Genomic DNA, 20,906 nt, shown 5'->3' on the forward strand with positions numbered 1-20,906 from the left:
CGTAGAAAAGTATTATCAATAAAATAGATCTCTCTGGAGCAGATAAACATGAACTTACTGGCACTATTCTTAATGGCAGACATGGGCTAAAGAGGTATAAAGCCCTCCAGCACTAAGCTGTTGAACAGTGGAACTGTGTTCTCTGGAATAAAGGATCTCTGCACAATACTTTTTTTCGATGAGTTGGGTATGAGATCATCTAACAGTCTGACCTCAATAACACTTCTGTAGCTGAATGCTATCAAATCATCACACTAATGCTGCACCCCTCTAGATTTGTTTCCCCAATATTCAATTCATGACTATGTCCTTGTAAAAGAGAGAATACTGTTTCAGTCATTAACCACCCACCAGGGTGTAAAGCAGCATTGTAAGAGTTATATCCTACTAGGCTCCCCCCTGCAGTTGTGAAGTGTAATTCACTTTTAGGATATACCATGCCATAAATATAAATTGCGCTTTGAGCCCTCCTATAGACAGCTGTTAATGTGCATTTGTTGTGCAGATGAGAGAAATCATGTGATTTGGAGGATTAGAATATTATTACAGGATTTTACAGATATAACTGCACCAAAGACACAGAGGAGTACAACATTCAAGCCAAAAAATAGCAATGACTCAGACAGAAAACCTTCTTAAAGATTCTAATGCTGTTTTCTTAAGGTACAATTGCCACAAAATGCTCTATTAAATTGATATAAAAAAGGAAAAAGCATTTTTACGAGTAAAAGGAGCTAAATGCCACCCCAATTGTTGACTCACCTTGTTGCAGTGTACTGAGTAAACCCATGGAACATAGTGTACAAAATCATTTGCTGAATCATTTACTGCATCATGTACTGAATCGTGAAATTGGTTTCCTGTTGCAGTTTTTACTGTATTGTTTTTCTGTTAATGTTATAGTACATATTTCTAAACATCTCACTCTGTTTTTTTTTATACAGTATGAATCTGACCTGGAGGGATATGCAGCACCTGGTGGTTAGAACCTCTCACCCTGCCCATCTCATCACAAGCGACTGGAGGACCAATGGCGTGGGACGCTTAGGTAACAAGCAGGGCTCCGCTCCAAGCTTGTAACACCTGCATTGGCTCGGTGAACTCAACTGACCTTACCTTCCCTCTCTCTCTCTCCTTTCGTCTATCTTTGGCAGTGAGCCACTCCTATGGCTATGGTCTGCTGGATGCGAGTGCGATGGTGGCACTGGCCCGGAACTGGAGCAGCGTGGGGCCTCAGCACAAATGTGTTACCGACATGCTGACGGAGCCCAGGTAAGAAAGGTCGAAGCAGGCACGCAGCGCACCAGACCTAGCGCCAGGTGCCCGTGGAGCCGGCTCTGCAGAATAGGTCAACTCGGAGAACTTTGTGAATTTCTTTGTCCTTGTAGCTTTAGTGTGACACAAACAACCTTAAAATAGCACGGCGATGGTTTATGTATTTTCTGAGATTTTTTGGCTTAAGGCTGGCCTCGATTTCCAGGCAACTGCTCTGCCCTTACTCATAGCTCCTCCTAAGTGGGTTATGTCAGTGTGGCCCAGTCCGGCTCCTGCAGTAGCCCTGCGCTGTTGTCTGGGCTCTGACACACTCATTTTAACCTCATGAGGTGCTTGCTATTTAGCTAATTAGTTGACTCAGGTGCACTGGAGCAGCAAGAACACTACAGTGTGCAGTGCAGCAGTACTCCAGGATCGAGAGTGACGGCACGTTCTTCGTGTTTTTACGTCATCCTCAACAACTTGGCAACCGCAGCCTCATTATTCATTAGTGCTCAACTGGTAGACCATCACTTTAGCACAGTAATGACACTGCTCAATGTTTTCCTATTTAACAGAACCCCAGCTAGTGCTGCTTGACTGACTAGATGACATTTTTATTTTCTAGACCTTATTACAGTGATGAGTTAGGAGCCTCCTGCCCTTTACCAGATTATTACAGGTGCTGATCCTAGGGCTGATGTGTAGTGGACAGACATAAAACTGTAATTAAATATTAAAACCTTGGCGGATCTTAGAACAAGAGACAGCTGACCTCTTCTCAGCTGTGGGAAGCTGCTCTTTTGACAGCACTATACTCTTTTTGCAGTGAGAGCTTTTATTTTATTAATATTTCTCTTATACAAATTTAATTTCCATGTGTAATGGATTTGATAGCTGCACATTTATCGCCAAAAAACAGCAGAAAGAGAAATGTCCAAAATAAACAAACCACTTTAGAAAGAAGGTAATGGAGCCTGACTGTGTTTTCAATTTTCAGAAAGCTTTTTCTCATCAGTAGATCAAGACCTGTATTGCAGGTTGTTTTTCACCCAGTCTTTTTGCAGTAAATCCAGCATGAGCCCGTTTATGTGACTTTTAGACTTTGGATTTATGGTTTATACACTGTGTATTTACTATTTTCTCAATGTATGGCCCATCTTACAGAGTGATTTCTAGTGGTCCCCAGCTCTCAGTACAGCTCTCAGTAAGCTCATATTTCTTGAACAATAAGGCTCAGGCGACTTGTCAACGTAATCAATTACAAAAACGCGTCAATTTGCATAATATGTCATCGTGACGCAAATGAGGCCGCACATATTTAAGCATTGGCACAGGCATCCATAGCAGGGGTGTCAAATCTGAGGCTGCAGGTTTTTTATTCCAGCCAAGCAAAAGCTCATGTGATCAACTGTCTGAAGACTGACTGATTAAAGTACAACCCTGATATAACATAAGGCAGTATTTTGGACAGAGACCCAACAGTGTTGTGTTCTATCTTTGGAAATTGAATGGCTACTATGCACATTTAAGTTTGTTCTTTAATAGTGGTGCACATTAAATTAGATGGCTTAAACCAGGGGTGTCCAGACTTTTTACAAAGGGGGCAAACTGGACCCTATTAAAATACCTAAAGGCCAATCTCCCTTTTTTTTAATATTCTTCATAAATAATTCAAAATATTGTATCCAAAAAATCTATTAGTAATCCAATCACACAAACTAACACCACTTTATTTGAACTAACTTCCATCAAACAGTGGTGCAGAGTACTGATGCCACCATCAAATAAAAGAAAAAAACTGTAACGTAATTATGGACCACTAATAATGTATTCTTAAAAGTGATGCCGAGGGCCATTTAATATCTGTCAGCAGGACGTGTTTGGCTCCAGGGCCGGACGTTGGACACTCCTGGCTAAAACTAACATCACAGCATGTTACTACAGCCTTTATATCATTTAAAATATTTTCCTTGTATTGATGCTGCATTGATGCAAAAATAAATTTGCAGTGATTAACTTATCCCAGTGATCCCAGTTATCCCACTATCCCAGTGATTAAACCATTTCCAGATAAAAGCATGTTAACTAAGTTATAAGTTGAGTATTTAAGTAAACATACTGATATTCTATTTCAGACTATGACATATAGTGATTAAATAAAACATTAGTAGCAATTCATACAGAACACTTTAACCTACTTCCTGTGGTTACATTTTTAAATGGTATTAAGTACTACTTACAGGAATTAATAGTTTCTTTCAATAAATGGTATTATTTTTAACATCTTGTAGAACGTCTTGACCTAAGCTGAGCTCGCTCTCTCTCTCTCTCTCTCTCTCTCTGTTGAAGGGATGTGAGGAATCACCTGATGTTCAGTAAGAGTGTGGAGGCGTGTTCGGGACAGCCTGACTTTGTGAGTTCTCTGGAGCATGTGCAGGCCAGGCTCACTCTGTCCTACAGCCACAGAGGAAACTTGGCCATCCACCTGATCAGCCCACTGGGCACCCGCTCCACCCTCCTCCACCCCAGGTAAACACACATTCAGACACCTCACAATGTAATGCTTTAACAGTTCAAATACAAAGCTATTCGTAAATATTCATATGCTCCTTGATCACTTTATAGCAAAATTGATAATGTATGTCAGATACTGCATTGCACTTGCCACACATATATTTCAAAAAGCACAACTCTAGTTTAGAATTATACTTAAAGTTTGACTCAAACTGTAGTAACTGAAAAGACTGAAACATCTCCCTGTATATTTTGCACCTTCCATCAGTCCCTTTTTAACATGAAGCCTAAACTGATAAAAAAAAGCATCACCAATACTCAAAACTGCCACCCCCTTTGCTTGAAAGGTTTAACATGCTGAGACAGTGACTTCCTTTTCCACAAGGTGGATTCAGCACTGGGATATGTCGTAGGCTTTCGTGCACATCTATACTTCATTTCTAATTTCCTTTGAATGTTGTTTGGCCTTCGATTTCACAGCTTTTGCTTTATATTCACGTTCTGACCAATAGTATTTCTTAAATATAGTATCTTATCCGGAAAAGGATGAATGTTTGATGATTCACAGGTGAGGGCAAATGATAAGGCATTTGTATCTGTGTTAGTTAAACATCTTCAGGCTTTCACAGCACAAGGGTTCAAAATTAAACAAAAGTTGTTTTCAAATATCCATAAGTAAATTTGCTTCAATGCATAAAATGTGTCTTGTATGCTACTGATATACGATGATCAATGAACGTCTATTTTCATACATAAGGTGCACCGGATTATAAGGCGCATTTTAGGTGCCACTAGTAAGGAACAGGGGTGTTGCCATGTTTTCCTTCTAATTCATCATGTCTCGCCGTAGGATGGTGGTGGGAGGTTTAAATAAGTTAAGTAAAGCTAAGCCTTAAAGTCAGACGAGCGCTGGATGTTAAACTACACAGATTTATCACATAAAAACTGTTTATTTGGGTGAGTAAAGTGCTTGTGTTTATTTACAGTAAGCTTAGATTTCCAGATTTTCACAAAGGCTGGGTAGAGCAGCATTAGCATTAGTAACTAACCACAGCACTGGTGGGACATAAATGCTGCCCGACAGCGCTTTACTGAGGAACCCTGAAGGTTTTGATAAGCCAGGGTGATATTAGCTAGCGGTTCCTCCAACACACAGCTTGTTTGTTGTCTGTACAGAAATATTACCATTAGAATAAGACCGTCTGCACCAGATAAACAAGGAACTATTGGCACCTAATGTTTAATGTCAGGTGTAGATAGGTATAAATTTCCCCAAATTAGGTTGTGGAGCATGGGAACTGTGTTCTCTGGAATGATGGGGCTCCATGCAATACTTTTGGGATGAGTCTGGGAGTTGAGGATGTAGCGAGGTGGTGATCAACATCCTGATCCAACATTTTTAACCCTTGATTTCATAAGAAACAATGTAAGGTGAAGTGTCCCAATACTTTTACTCATGTATTATAGATGTATGACTGCGCCACCAACACTGGCAGTAAGCTATACAAGTTCATCGGCCACATTAGTTCCAACATGTTTTTATCTACCCCACTCAGGCCACAGGACAACTCCGCCGAGGGTTTCAATGACTGGGCCTTCATGACCACGCACGCATGGGATGAAGACCCTCGAGGAGAGTGGACCTTGGAAATAGAGAATGTGGCTGGGCTCAGTGATTATGGTAATGGCCATTTGAAATTATGCAGGTTTTAGAAATAAATGCGTCTTTGTTTCAGCCACAAAGACAAAGCAGCAAATAATGAATACTGTCTTTTGTTGAGGGTTTGGCTGAGATTCCTCACGAAGTGAAACTTGGACTAACACTATCTTTCTCTCTGTCTGTTCTCTCACACCCTCTATTTCACACCCCTTCTCCCTTTCACACCCCAAGGTGTTCTTTCTCAGTTCACACTCATCCTATATGGAACAGGCTCGAGCGCCACAGACCTCTCTGCCTCTGACTTCAGCAAGCCTTCCAACAACAGCTGCAAAACCTTTGATGCCCAACAGATCTGCATTGGTGAGAACAGTCTACTGTGCTTGCACACACAGACACACAATCTAATCCCTTGGATGTGTCATGATAATTCACTCTTTTATCAGCACTGCATGACTCTGTCGTTATGAATGTGCATTTGTCTTTATGAATATTAACACAAAAGCACTATGGAGGGAGCCGCTGCCAAATGGGATTGAATTACTGATAAAGCAAATTGCATTGAGGGGAAAATAACTTTTGAAGTGTTCCTTCTTTGGCATTTTTATGAGAAAGGGCTCCTTTGTGACCTCCTCCTGAGACTAATAATTTACTGATATGTGTCTAACTGTCCCTCTTTTAGTCTTAATATATGGACGCTTTTGAATTTTGTAGGAGCTGCCAAAAATTAAAAAAAGATGCCCATAGCCACAAATACAGCAGTTATATAACACTGGGGTGTGCATGGGTTAGAACACATCTTTGATATATTTTACGCTCTCTGAGAGTAACTAGAGAAGTGTGGTTCTTATTTTGCCTTCGCTGTTCTTGTACTACTTAAGTGCTGTAATGGTGATAAGTGCCTTTTCAGTGCACATTTTACTGCAGTTACTTGAAGTGTTACAATAGCTGCGGGAATATGAGCAGCATTAGTATTTTGAGGTTCGGATAATGCAGCCCTCATTCTGTTTTTTTTTTTTTTTCTTGCTGTTCTTTCACAGTTGAAAGGAACTGGTAGGTCAGGTTATAGGTATTTTTCTGCCCCATACTCTTTTTTTTAATATTGAGTATCTGTCAGTTCTAAGTTCCAGTCTTAAATACGTAATCATATAACTTGCTACTTAATAGTGGGACTAATCACACCATGCTCACATGACACTAGGGACACGTCATGTCATGGATTTTTTTTTTTTAAGTAAGTGAATGTATCCTGAAGCACTCATGCCCATTTCGACTGCAGCAGAGCATTAAGTTTCCTATGGCATCAGAGGCAATTGGGGAACCACCGTTATGCAGTCAGGAGGCACATAATGTACGTCCATTTCTTGACCTGAAAATTATACTACACATTCAGACCAACTGTACCAAAGGTTTACAGTGTCACACATGAATCTGCTGATCTATATCTGCATGGTTTTACACACTGCACTTGTGCTACACAGTAGGCTGATTATATTAACTTCATTATTGTGTAGGTGTACAATTGGCTCTAATAAAGTGATTAGTGAGTACATATTACATTTACTGCAGTGGTCTAAACAGAGCACAGTGCTGTTAAAATGGCCTTAATGACTGGACTGATATACATAGCTGACATTAACCCTGAGGGCTGTGTGTGGGTTTGAGCATAATCATTAGTAGTAGTTACTTCAACTATTGATTCAGTTGTACTCATGATCCCGGATTCATAATTCAGTATTCTTAATATTTTGAGTAAAATGCATTAAAATAAGGATAGTTATTTTGATGTATTGTTACATCCCTAACAATATTAATGTTAATAAATTAACATCAATAATTGGTATAAACCCTAATATCTGCTTGAGGTGACTGTGTGCTTCTGTTGTTTTGCAGAGTGCAGCACCGGGTCCTCACTCTTCCTGCAGGGCTGTGTGAAGACTTGTCCTCCGGGCTTCACATCAGGTCTGCAGCTGCTCAACCTGTCGCTGGAGAACTGGGTGGAACAGTCGTCCGTTCAGGCCTGCCTGCCCTGCCACCCGGCCTGCCTCACCTGCTCCGGCCCAGGGGAGACTGAGTGTCTGTCCTGCCCCTCTCACAGCCACCTGGTGGCTACATCCTGCCTGCGCCAGAACCAGGTGCAGCGCAAGTCTCCCTCTGGACCCGCACTTAATGACCAGAGAGGGGGCGGATTGGACCAGGACCCCGGTCCAGATTTGGACTCAGACGGACCATCGCCCCAGACGGGGCTGTCGTCGCATTTGCCCGTGCTGGTGGCAGTGCTCAGCTGTGCCTTCATTCTGGCCACATTTGCGGCCGTTTTTGTGCTGCTGCAGCTGCACTCCGGCGCGGCCAGCGCCCCCTTCTGTCGGAGGACCAAATTGCCCGTGACGGACTCCAGCGGGCGAGGCATGCGAGTGGCCTTTAGTTTTGGCCTGAGCCGCGACTGGATGAACAGCAGGGTGTCTTACCGTGGGATCCCCACCGTGTGGGGGGATGAGGAGACTGCGGGCGGAGTCAATTCAGAATCAGACAGTGAGGAAATGGACTGCAACAGCGAGAAGACTGCTTTTATAAGGACACAAAGCGCTCTCTAGCCACCCGACCCTATTAGACACCCTGCCTTTCACACCTCTTTCTCGTCTTCCTCTTGCAGAGCGGGCGAGTGAGTGAGGCTGGTGTAGCCAGTGCTTCTCTCTTTGCTCTGCTCTGTTGTGCCCTAGGTCCTACTGTGTCCTGGAAGGACTGCTCTGAAGAAGCAGAGATGTACAGGCAGGCAGGCAGGCTTGCGTATGTGTGTGTCTGTGTGCCTATTCATGAGCCGTGGAGTGAGACATTCAGGTGAGGCAGCTGTTCAGCTGAGACACAGATGTTTGACTTGAATCTCTGATGAATCCCAGCAGGACAGGCTGACAGCACAGCGCTGAAAACTTCCCTTTATTTTCACTTTAAATTTTCTTAGTGGTTTGAGTCATGAGATTTAGGCGGCTAAAAAAGGGTCAGTGTGTGTGCGTGTATGAATGCTAATGTTTTCTTCAGAGCTGAAAAGGGCTGAATTTACTCCGGTCCGCCTTTTATTACTGGGTTTACTAGACTGGATTTATGCACAACATATAGTAGTGAGGAGAGTAATCTGCAGCGAGTCCGCACCATTATTACCTAAAACTGTTCACCAGTCTCAAAATCTGTTTCACACTCTGTCTGTGCTGGTCTATAAGCTTTCATTATTACTACGTTATGTCCACACGAATCTGAATATTTTTGTCTGTTTTGGCCTCCCATCCACATGAAATTATTTTTTTTGGTCACTAAAAGCAGAGTGTTTCAAAAACACTTTCTGAAACACTGTTTTCAGAGTCATGTGGACGGGAAAATAAAAAAACGCATGCGTGCTTCTGGTTGAATCTCAAAAACCTGCTTAATCCATATATAAAGTGAACTTAATGTTAGTCACTTACAAATTTTAACATACAAGTACAATATATATTTAATGAGAATTAGATTAGAATTAGAATCTATAATTTCATGATTTGTATAGTACACTACATGGGGAGTAGTGGTAGGAATGGAAGGTATTGAAAAATATTCAGATACGTGTGAACAGGGCCTGAAGAGGCATTTCATTATTTTAAGAAGGTAGCCTTGATCAATATCAAAAACAGTGGAGGTAGTGGAGAAAGCCATCTGAGAATAATAGACTCAACAACAATCTGCAGAAGGCCTTAAGTATGAAGATCCAAATGTTTGTAATACTTCACGATGAATAATATCATCTGTTTGATTTCATGCTGAGAGCAGTTAGCTTCCTGTCCACACTAAAGCACTGGATTTTGAGCATTCGTGTGAGTGATTGTCCAATCATAATGTAGCTGGCTGAAATCCGGCTGTAATTTGGTTTACAGTTTGAACAGGCGAATGTGTGTAGGAGCTGAAGTAGTTTCACACTAGCTATAATCTGCACTAACCAATTATTATTGGTTATAAGAAGCTCTAGAAGACCCAATAAATATCAGAAGCACTAAGTTGCTCATGCAAGGAGAAGCAGTATAGATAACTGAATATAAATGCGGTCATAAAAGATTCCTTTTAGACTCAGTCACTGAGAGGTCTAGCTTTATCTAATTGAACATACAGTTGAGGACGATATTATTAGCCCCCTTACAAAATAGTCCTTGTTTTCTAAGGATTTTCCAAGTGATATTAACCAGAGCAAAATAAACTAAACACAGCTTTTTTAGACATCGTAGTTTTATTTTGGATGCTTACACTATATTGTATTCCACTCAGAAATGAAGATATTACACAAAACACAACAACTATCAGGGTCAAAATTATTAGCCCCCCACATCCTAATAGTTAATTGTGTATCCTTTTTGCTGGATTACTGCCTGCAGACGTTTGTTGTAGTTTACAACAAGTCTCTCACACTTCATTTGAGGAATCCTGGCCCATTCTTCTTTGGCAAATCTCTCAAGTTCCTGTAGATTCGATGGTTGTCTTGCATGGACATTTTTCTTTAGGTCACCCCACAGATTTTCTATTGGATTTAAGTCAGGGCTTTGTGCAGGCCATTCAATGACATTCACTTTGGTCATCTGGAGATCGTTCTTCACCAGGAGGGATGTGTGTTTAGGATCATTGTCATGTTGGAAAATGAAGTGACGTCTCAGACCCAGTTTCACAGCTGACTGCTTAAGGTTCTCTTTCAAAATAGTCACATATTTTTCTTTATTCATGATTCCATCCACCTTCCAGTTCCAGATGCACTGAAGCATCCCCATAGCATAATACTCCCACCACCATGCTTCACTGTGGGGATGGTGTTCTTTGGGTTGAATGCCTGTCCTTTTTTTCTCCAAACATAAGCAGTGTCCCTGTGGCCAAAGCTCTAGTTTAGTCTCATCAGACCATAAGACACGCTTCCAGTCTGAATATTTTTTCTCCAGGTTGTCCCGAGCATACTTAAGTCTTGCTTGAAGGTGCCTCTTCCTCAAAAGTGGAGTTTTTCTTGGTCTGCACGCTCGCAGGTCATTCCTGTGCAGAGCTCTAGTGATGGTCTTCTTAGAGACTATGATTCCTGATGTGGCCAAGTCATTTGCCAGTGCCTTGGAAGTTAATCTGGGGTCTCTAGACACATTTCTCACTAGTATTCTTTCCAGTCTCTCTGAAATCTTTCTCTTTCTACCTCTGCCAGGCTTGTTCTGCACTGTGTTGCTGTCTTTGAATCTCTGAATGATGCCTCTCACTCCAGTTCTTGACACTTGGAAACGCTTGGATATCTTTGTATATCCCTCTCCTGCTTTGTGTGCATCAATAATTCTTTTTCTCAGGTCCAAACTGATTTCCTTTGTTTTTGGCATGTTGCTTCCTCAACTGCCAGCTCCATAATGAGGCTTTTATACCATGTTTTAACTTAAATGAGTTAATTAACTTAACTTAATTGAGTGCAGTCATCTGTTTCACCTGATCACCTTTATGCACATCACCTGAGAAGGTAAAGCACATCACTGCACAAAAGTGGCTTGTGTGATGACTTAATAAATGTTAATTTCTTAAAGGGGGCTAATAATAATGTCCCTGGTCATTTTAGCTTATTCTTACATAATAATATTTTGGTGCACAAATATAAATATTTTGGTCCTTCTAATGAAAAATTGTATGTTCAGAAATGCTCTGTTAGAACTGCCTTGCTCTGCTAAAAAGGATCTTGCCAGAATCTTGAGGAGACTTAAAATTTCATAAGGGGCTAATAATATCGTCCTCAACTGTATCTGTTCTACTGTAGATTGAATTAAATTAACAAGTCATGAACCACAAATCATTCATATTCATGACTTCGCTCTCAGTTCCAAGCAAGGGACGTATGATGGAAAAGAAAACAAACCTGCTGGGAGCTTAAAAAAAACTGTTCTCTTTTTTTTTCTTCCTTTTTTTTGATAAAGTAATTTTCTTTGCCCCAAAGGAAGCATTATTGATTTTTAGGTTTGATGCACTAAAGCCCGTCAGAACCTGTGTGGGAAGAAGCTCAATACTCTGTATGGCATTTGTTTTGCAGAAGGTCAGTGTTAGGACTCGTGACACAGCGCCTCTGTTGGGGTTTCACACTTTGGGTTTTGTCCTGGTGTAGCTGCAGTCAAACCCCTAAAAGTAAACTATAGAAGATAAAAATACACATCTTGCAATGGCAATCACAACCATATATATATATATCATCAATCAGCCCTCTGTTCCAGAAACAAGAGGTATGAAGAGTAATGATTTTCACAGAATTGTCTTTTGATGGTGTTTTCTAGCATTTATCCTTTTTAACAGACGTCCACTATGGTCATTAAATTAATTGCGAAAGTCGAAGGTGTTCGTGTTTTATTCAAAGGTTCACCTCATCTTACAACCCACACTAATTCTGAGTAATGGCCTCTATCTATATCCGAGCCTCCAGTAATCAGTAGTGCTCAGACTTCCAGGGCGTGCTGCAACAACTCATTTGCAATTAGCGATTCATTTTCCAGCAGCGTGCTTTTAGTTTTGAAGAAGTGGGGCTGCACTGAGTGTGTCTACCCATGCAGCACAGCGTTCTGTAGGCCTGAAAATGAGACCATCTCTCCAGAGGTTGTATACATTATTTATATTGGGGCAAGCACGTCGTTGAACATGCAGACTGATGACTGACCCTTTAAACCTGCTGTAATTCTTCTGTAGCGGTGGGCGGAACTGGAGCCTGATAGCCTACGTTTTCTGGGCTGTGCGTGTCATAAGCAGAGGGACAACAATGCTACATATTTATACAGGAGGCAAATCTCTTGACTTTTCAGGGAGAGACTAGAGAAACTTGCGCAGTCTACCCTCCCTGAAGCGCTGAGAGACACACTTTATGGAAATAGTCCATTTACAATGCTTTCCATAATTAGCTCAGCTGGGACAGAGGGGGCAACTCTCATTCACGCCCAGAGTAAGTGCATGCCTGGCGAGACGAGACACTGAGGTTTCTAATCTTATCCTGAGACAGACATAATGTTCACTGTTTATCATTACATCTCACTTACACCAGGATAGTTAAAAATACATATGTCTGCCCTCCTGCATACTTCTCCTCTCCTGCTAATTTGAGCCTACACCGTCTAGTGCTTGTTAAAAGTTCCAGTCGAGCTGAAGTTGTTCGTCTGGTGCGGCACCGCTACGGTTGCCAATTTGTCATGTTGTGCCATACTTAGGCCATTTGTTTCAAGCCATACTAAATACACCTGATTATTCCCTCCAGATGTTCTCTCAGGCTGTAATTAATTACGTTAGTCTGGTGCTGGCAGGTGGGGTAGTTTGCATATAAACTTCTCTTGAAAGATGAAGGAAGAACTAATGTGCAACCTTGAACTCTGTGCAGATACTTTCATTATTACAAAGACTGATTTTTTGTAGTGTTGTTCAGCCTTAAAAATAAAGGTGCTTCAAAAATGGTTCTTTAAACAAGAACAATTTTTGAAGACCCAGATGGACATTCCTTAAAAAAAAGCACTTAATGTAAATGTTCACAGCAGGATGATCCTGCCTTGCTGTTTATGGGACTCTCTCACGGGTTGTGTGTTTCTATGTGATGGCTTGTAGGTGGTACCTGTAGGTTTTAGTTGGATCGTAGGTGGTGCATAGTTTTTAAAATTTGAAAACCACTTTAACTCTGCAAGAACACAAGTGACCAATCTTCCTAAACGTGAATGTATACACTCATTTATTCTTTTAGCAATTCTGGTACATTTCTATTAGTTCAGTCATTATCTAATGTCCACACAACCTTACAAGGTCCTGAATCAGCAATCCACACATCTCTCCATAAGCCCTACCTCAGCTGCTCAGCTAATGCTTATCCTGTGATCAGATCTCTCCGCCGTGACTCCACGGTGCACCCAATCTGCACGCTTGTCTTCTTAGATTAGGACGGCAGCTGGAGGACTGCACTGCTTCCCTCTGCTTCTTTACCCTCCTCTCTTCTGCCAGGCGGAGTGATTGATAAAGGCGAGCGCTGACTCCGTTGCCTCCTCTGCTTTAGGACAGTTTTGGAATCAGCTTCCTTCCCTCACCTAAAACGCTAACCTCAGCCCCTGCAAGAAAAACTGGGTAAATTGGTGTCAGGCCAGAGTACACAGGCAATTTCTACCAAACCCCTGCCAGTGGGTGATTGAGTGATGGAACAGAGATGGGGAAGGTCTTACATGGAAGGCATGCTGGCAGTTCAGCAGAGGCCAGACCGCTCTGTTGTTTCCCAAGACACGAGGCCTCTTACTTGGCAGGGGGTGGCAGAGGGTGGCAGGAGGGCACAGGCTCGGAGACATCAGAGAGTATCTGTAGTTGTTGTGCTGGTGCTTTCATATGTGGGTGGTAGATCAAAAATAAATAAATAAATAAATGAATAAAAAGAAAAAGGGATGCATCACTAGAAGACCTCCGCTCAGCTTGGAACTCCACACTGCAGCCGTCCAAAAGACGACCCCCTACTGCCCCCTGCCTATGCACTACAGACAAACACCATGAAAAGGCTTCTACCATGCAGGCAGCCCCTGACACTCCTGTGGTGCTGCTTCTATTACCTCAGTAAGACAATACATATACTATATACTATATTCTCTCTGACACACTTCTTGATATTCCTCATGCATGGACATGTCTCCAATGCAGAACAACTCAACAGACAGGCGCAGACATCAACTTAACGTCCATGGCTGATGTTTATTAAATGTCAACTTGAGCGGCTTTGCATCGTTGCTTCTTCTTTTTATGCATCATTTTTTCCCCATTAAAAACACCTCCAAGAGGGAATAAACACAGCAAGAGAGGAAATAAACACAGCATTTCCGTCTCAAACAGAACATAAAAACCCAACATCTTACAACACGAACGAATGAGGAGGAACACTTACGGCAGGACTTATCCAAACAGCTCTAGGCGAGGATCGAGTATGGTCTGAGGGCAGAAGCAGGCCGGGAGAAGCAGCATGGCCGTGAGATATGATGGGTAAACAGACAGGGGGGGTGGCAAAACAGCTCAAGGCAAAGGCTAGGACTAAAAATAAAGAAAAAACTACACTTGTCTTCCACTCAGCTCTTAAGATCCTGTCTATCCAGCATACATAAACTGTTCATTTACTCATATCCATACTTGTTAACCAGTTTGTAAACTTCATCCTTAAGCATTATTCTTGGTTTGTTTTCACACAAGCAATAACACAACTCACCAACATGTAAGAATGTAAGAACATTCTCTCTGATTATTGGTCAAAATCTGTCTGGGGCAGGAGCAGTAAAGTAAATACAGGAAAAAGGTCCTGTGTTCTGGACTAGTGAAGAACTATGCGTAACTTCACATGAAGCAACAGCAGAGATAGTATCTGTTCACAGCTGTAGTGATTATTTGTGAATTTTAACAGGTTAAGCTGCACCTACAGAACACAGAATGAAAACAGTCCTGTTTAATGTGCAGATGTGAAAACAACCTAAACCTAAGTAATCTTAGGATCTTCAGGAGCTGAGACTCTCTAAGAGGAGGTGGCTCCTAATTCTGATGTTGGTCATTAGCTTCAGATTATGCACTTCATCACAGCACAGTCTGACACGATACAGCTCTAAAAGAAAATGAGAAACCACTTAAAAATGATTTTCTTTGATTTTACTAAATTGAAAACCTCTGGAATATAATCAAGAGGAAGATGGATGATCACAAGCCATCAAACCAAACTGAACTACTTTGCACCAACAGCATATAAGACTGGTGGAGGAAAACGTGCCAAGATGCATGAAAACTGTGATTAAAAACCAGGATTATTCCAGCAAATATTGATTTCTGAACTCTTAAAACTTTATGAATATGAACTTTTTTTCCTTGCATTATTGGAGGTCTCAAACATATACCTATAATTAGCAAAATCAGAGAAACTGATTCAGAAACTGAAGTGGTCTCTTATTTTTTTTCCCCAGAGCTAAGATGTCCAAATGTTTATGGACATCCTTTGTAATGAATGCATTCAGCTACTTCCAAGTTACACCCATTGTTATTGACACAGATGTTGCACACATGTAGAGAAGTGTTAGTACTCTATGGAAAAATATACAAACATGTACCTATTGTGCCAAATCCAGGTGTGGTCTAAAGGGGTATAAATCCCCCAGGCAGCACTGAGCTGTAGAGCAGTCGAACTGTGTTCTGTGGGAGGTTTATGGTGCTGGATGGGATGAGTTAGAGATTTAGGAGATGAGGTGATAAATGTGTCTTGCACTCTTGAATGCAATCAGATCCAATCAAATCAGATCCTCACAGCAATGCATTAGGATTATTGCAAACAGTAGAAACAGTTACTCCAACAAAAGCAGGATAAACTGTTTTAATACCCTTGATTTTGGTATAAACAAAATGAATAAGCAGGTGTCCTAATACTTTTGCCCATCTAGTGTAGCTTGTACAGAGTAGACATAAGCAAGAGTGACGACTCCATTCCAGAGGTCTCACGAGCAGCCTCTAGCCTCCTGACCTCCTCTCCAGCAGCATTCCTCTGTCACAGTTATTCATATGGTTTTGAGGCTCTATGCGAGAACGCCGTTTGAAGGTGAGCTGGGTGCCGAGGTCAGCAGCAGAGTTAGCGAGTTAGCAAGTAGCGGGAGACAGCTTCTCGGTTCAACAGAAGACGGCTCCTTCCCTCCCGGGAGGATGTAATGCAGTCACATTAAATGGCAAAAGGTAAAGAGTGAGCAGCATAGAGAACTGCACTCTGACAGACTGTGCGAGAGCGAGAAAGAGTTTAAGAGCAAGAGAGAGAGAGCGAGAGAGAGAGATGCACCCTGATTAGACTCTACGATGGTAGACACCACTGGAATGGAACTTTACAATGCATCTGCTGTGGCTAGGGTTCTCCTCAGCACAATGCAATTAGTGTTAACAACCACTGATCTCTTTACACACAGGGATATGATCCAAGCCTTCAGGCTGAGCTGAGACCAGATGACATCAGGAGCCTGCAGCTGTTCCTTCCCCACGCTGATCCAAAATTCAGCATGATGGAACTGACCACTGGCTCACTCCTTCCTGTGCTCTGCAGTGACCACTGCCTTCTCCATACATACATTCTGCCCTAATGCCTCAACACTGCGCTGTACACCATCAGATCAGTCAGCACAGTTCCCACAGTTTCATATTGCACGTTTCAACTGTTCATATATAGAATGTGTAAGAAGAGGTATCGTTATCTACTACAGGAGTGTCAACCTCCAGTCCTGAAGAGCCACAGCACTCTGTTCAGTTCAGTGAAACCAAATCTTATATAACACAACTGTATAGCCTCTTTTCCACTGCAGGGCAGAAAAGTTCTGAGCACAAAGGGCACACACCATTCTGCTGGCTGTTCCAGCTGGCAGTTCGGCACAGAGCGCTTACAGATCGAGTCCAGTTTTCTTTTTCTTTTCTTTTTTTTTTTATCCCTATCAAGTTCCAAGTCTTTGTTTTAAACAGTGTTTAGGGTGTCTTAAACAGACATCATTGCCCAGCCAGCTTCAGGGTAAACAAGAAGTCTTTTAGCCTCTTCAGTAACCTAGTCTGAACCTTGGATCCTTGGATACTTACTAACAGTGAAAGAGCTTAGTGAAGTAAGAATTTTGATTGGCTGATTAGCTCCACGTTTCTGTCACCATTGTGCTACAAGACCCAGGGTCTTTTTTATATTTCCTGTACAGATAACGACCAAGAACAATCTTGTTGGTCGAAGGTGGACACAGTAGCTCTTTTTGTTGCTTAAACATATAAAAAAAAAATGCTCAATTTTAAGTTAGCATTGCTAGCATCTCTTTAATGTTGTGAAATCAGGCTCTTTGAATATCTTAGTCCTGACTGTAACATCTTGGAACTGTACCATTCCATGCTGGTGTAGACCTGTATGCAAGACTGGGTAAAGTATGGTCTAAGCAACCATTAGGTCCTGCAGGGGAAAAGCGCCAAAGCTCCAGTGGAAGTAAATAAAGAGTTAAACTCTCAGCAGCAAGCAGATTGACTGCTGCTCTAGTGCATTTTACCTGACTCATAAGCGAGGCTAACGACGACAACAGCCTTCATGAGTTGAATTTAGAGTTAGATGACGGTAAACAAGACTGGCTCACCGGAAAATGATCTCTGCAAAACTGAGGCTTGAGTTTGACACTCCTGACCTACTGCATACTTTATGCTACACCATCCTTACCGCGGTCGGCCTGGGTGGAACGATGCGCATAATGTGTAAACTGGCTCGTTTGGAGGGAGCAGCATTTTTGAGCAACAAAAAGGGGTCAACAGTGAAGGATAAGCCAGGTAAAAACAAAAGCTATATTTCTGCCAGTCACTTTATCATTTCTCTTCCCACTGCAGCAGAGGAAGATGAGTGAGGAGAACCCAACCTAAACAGACCAGTCCAAGCCACTGACTGATATCTGAGTGGGAGTACGGGGGCAGTAGGGCAAGTCCCTAAGCGGACCGTAGGTGACGATAACAGTCTCCACTCAACTGCCAAAATGAGTGAGCGAGCACACATTCACAGGAACATGCAGCTATTGCAAGCAGCGAAGTCCATCCACTGAAGTACAAAAGGGGAGAAGAGGTTAGAGCTCAGAGGACAGCGACACAGTTTCAAGCTCAGCTTCTGCATAATGGTGTCAAAATAAGACCCAATCCCTCCCTCCCTCCCCTGAAGTAGAAGCTTCACATATTGCACTCAGTCCCACAAGTTCATGAAGGAGTCAAAGACATATTTACATACAGTACAGAGTCCCAAGAGTTTCAACATACAGTGCAAGATACAGAAAAAAAGAACGGTGGTCAGGGGAGCGAGAGAGCAAGAGAGAGAGAGAAAGAGAAGGGGAAGGGAAATGGAAAGAAATGTCAGTGGTTCCAGCCAGCCAGCCAGGACGACAAAGTAATGAAGTTTCAGATGCTCCTCATCAATCATCCATGTCTAATAAAAAGCCACTAGTCATCTGCTGAAATGAATCTCAAGCATATTAAATCCAAAAACAAACAAAAAAAAAATCTTCATATCTTCATTTCAGGTTCTGGGACAGCTACTGTATGTGGAACTGTGCTGAAATCTCCCTTGTAAAAACAAACAAACAGTCTTTAAGAAGGTCCAGCACATTCCATTGTGATTCATACATCCCATATCGCTTGGTCTTGTTTTTGTGTGTTTACGCTCGTCCTCCGCCTCAGAGAAAGACGAGAGAAACTCTGCAAGTGTCCACCCGTCCTACACTGACAGCAGTAGTGTGCGGGCCGCTCCGGTGGGCCGGGGCCCTGTTCTGTCGAGTCCTAGCGCAGTTTGAGCTTATAGGTAGACAGCTCCATGGGCTCCAGGCTGATGATAGAGCTGTTGGAGAGAGGAGTACCCGAGTACATCAGCGTCAGAGACATGGGCTGCAGCAGCTGCAGGTCCAAACCCCGGAACAGCGCAGACACGGCCAACTAGAGAGAAGGGGGACAGCACACAACAGGCTTATCAGACTCACACAGGGACAGCGCAGCAGAGCAGTATCACTCCACAAGAAATTAATTCCAGCAAAAACTTCTAATTCATTCAATTACACAAGTTAAAACTGGCCCAAAAGTGGAAAAAGAAATATATATATATATATATATGTGCACTGCCAAAAGTTAATTTTATTCATAAAAGCAAAGCTAGAGGCATACTCAGGCTTTAAGCCTCCACAAGCTTGGTCAGGCTTCTCTCTCCTTCTCATTCGCAGCATACACTTCTACAGCACTGTCTACTCAAAGTCTTTTTAAGCTGCTTTGTCTGGTGCTTGGTGTTTATTTGCTCCTGGGGCTGACCTTTCCTTGCGTGGTAGTGCAGTTAAAGCCAGGGTTCTGGGCCTCTAAGCCGCAGTCCAGTCCCAGGCGGTGCAGGAGCAGAGCTGTGTACAGGGAGGGGGACTGGGCATCCTGTGTACAACAAACACAAATAGCATAACAGCACTTAGACAAAAACATCTACACAAATATTGAACTTTTTTTTCCAGTACTGGTACATTATAAAAGTTACAACATCATCCACAAGGCTGTACAGTGCATGTTTATATTTCCAACACATTTATATCAATGGAAAATATATAATAAAATATAATATAAAATTCAAAACAATTTTGAAGCACAAGTTTGGGCACCCTCTGTGGTCAACAGTGGTTGGTGTGGTACAGTGGATAACACCACTAACTGCCAGTGTGCTAACTACCACATTGTGTGGAAGACTCCGGTTCAATTCCCAGCCTGGGCGACTGAGTGCTGCACTACACCAACAAGAGTCCTTGGGAAAGACTCCTAACACTACATTGACCCAACTCTGCAATAGAAATAAGTCGCTCTGGACAAGAGCGTCAGCTAAATACCATAAATGTAAACGTAAATATAGTATAACAGCTTGTATACACTTTTTGCAGTCAAGCTAAGGGTCATTTTGTTATAGTTTAGGAGACTTTAGTTTATTTTTATAAAGCTTCTAGTTCTGTAAGATTCACTGGTTGTCTTGATTCCCATCAATCCTGAAAGCAGTGTTTGTTTTTAGACTATAATATGACCTCCATTCAAATCACCAATTTCATGTTTAGAACCCCAGAACCCGCTTTTTTTAGTTTAGAAACTCTTTGAAAAGATGAGTCTTCAATGCTACATTATGATACCACCCCACCCCCCCCCCCCCACCCCACCCCACCCCCCCCGTCCCCCCCCGTCCCTCCAGTAATACAGAGCATAGGTCTGGACGGTTAATTGAGTTAATTACAGTGTAAAGTTTGTCTTACATTCTAGATTTCTTACATACTATAAGACAAATAAAAAGGTAGTTCTGCATTATTTAGACACCTCACAGAAAGCACCAATACTTACCACTGTAACTGTACCAACAGTAGGCCAGCACATACATGCTCTTCATGGACCTCAGGGTTAATTATATTACCCTACTGTTTATACTTTCCCTACTGTGTGAGATCATGTACTGACCCCTTAAAAACATACTACCATGTGTGTAGTCATGTGACTCCACCCTGTCTAGTCCATGGAATCTAAACAATTTAAGCAGATTGTACCAAAGAAAAAGTCCATGTCCACCATGCATTAAACAAATAATTCGTAGTTATCAACGGTAAGATGTTCAATTAATCATGATATAGTTATATCGCCCAGCATAACCTAAATATTCTTGCATAGATTTTGATAAAGGCTGCACAAACCTTTGCATCTCACCTTATGCTACAAAGGACTTTGTGATTGTGTAGCATTCCATTTCATGAATTCAGGCAGGCATACCTAGTGTTTTTCACTATTTATACTTAAAGCCCAAATTAATTATTAAAAAGCTACCAGTGGGCAATTTAAAAAGGATCCAGTTTTTTTTTTATTGATTTATAAAAAAATAAAAAAAGTCTGAATGTCTTTGTGTGAATCTTTGAAAATGTTACAGAGACTTGTATAAAAGAGAAAAGAGCAATACTCCAGC

At 41.9% G+C, this 20,906-nt stretch overlaps 2 protein-coding genes across 8 annotated transcripts in view; one reads left to right on the forward strand and one right to left on the reverse strand.

The window, feature by feature from the left end:
* furinb (furin (paired basic amino acid cleaving enzyme) b) overlaps positions 1–11,776 on the forward strand; it is a 148,396-nt gene extending 136,620 nt beyond the window's left edge. For both annotated transcript variants that reach the window (XM_007228136.4, XM_022672158.2), the window contains 6 exons: positions 945–1,048; positions 1,155–1,272; positions 3,607–3,786; positions 5,328–5,452; positions 5,663–5,791; positions 7,322–11,776. In XM_007228136.4, the coding sequence (XP_007228198.3) occupies positions 945–1,048; positions 1,155–1,272; positions 3,607–3,786; positions 5,328–5,452; positions 5,663–5,791; positions 7,322–8,022 (1,357 nt within the window). In that variant the 3' untranslated portion in view covers positions 8,023–11,776. The remainder of the gene's footprint in view (positions 1–944; positions 1,049–1,154; positions 1,273–3,606; positions 3,787–5,327; positions 5,453–5,662; positions 5,792–7,321) is intronic.
* A 1,346-nt stretch (positions 11,777–13,122) lies between these two features.
* The window catches only part of man2a2 (mannosidase, alpha, class 2A, member 2), a 36,034-nt gene continuing 28,250 nt past the window's right edge, over positions 13,123–20,906 (reverse strand). For 5 of the 6 annotated variants that reach the window (XM_049474660.1, XM_007228132.4, XM_049474659.1 and 2 more), the window contains exons 23-24: positions 19,247–19,357; positions 13,123–18,880 (exon numbers count right to left, since the gene is read on the reverse strand). In XM_049474660.1, the coding sequence (XP_049330617.1) occupies positions 18,728–18,880; positions 19,247–19,357 (264 nt within the window). In that variant the 3' untranslated portion in view covers positions 13,123–18,727. The remainder of the gene's footprint in view (positions 18,881–19,246; positions 19,358–20,906) is intronic. The other variant, XM_007228135.4, reaches the window with a different exon arrangement.

This window comes from Astyanax mexicanus, chromosome 2, assembly GCF_023375975.1.
Source record: "Astyanax mexicanus isolate ESR-SI-001 chromosome 2, AstMex3_surface, whole genome shotgun sequence".
NCBI classification, from domain to species: Eukaryota; Metazoa; Chordata; class Actinopteri; order Characiformes; family Acestrorhamphidae; genus Astyanax; species Astyanax mexicanus.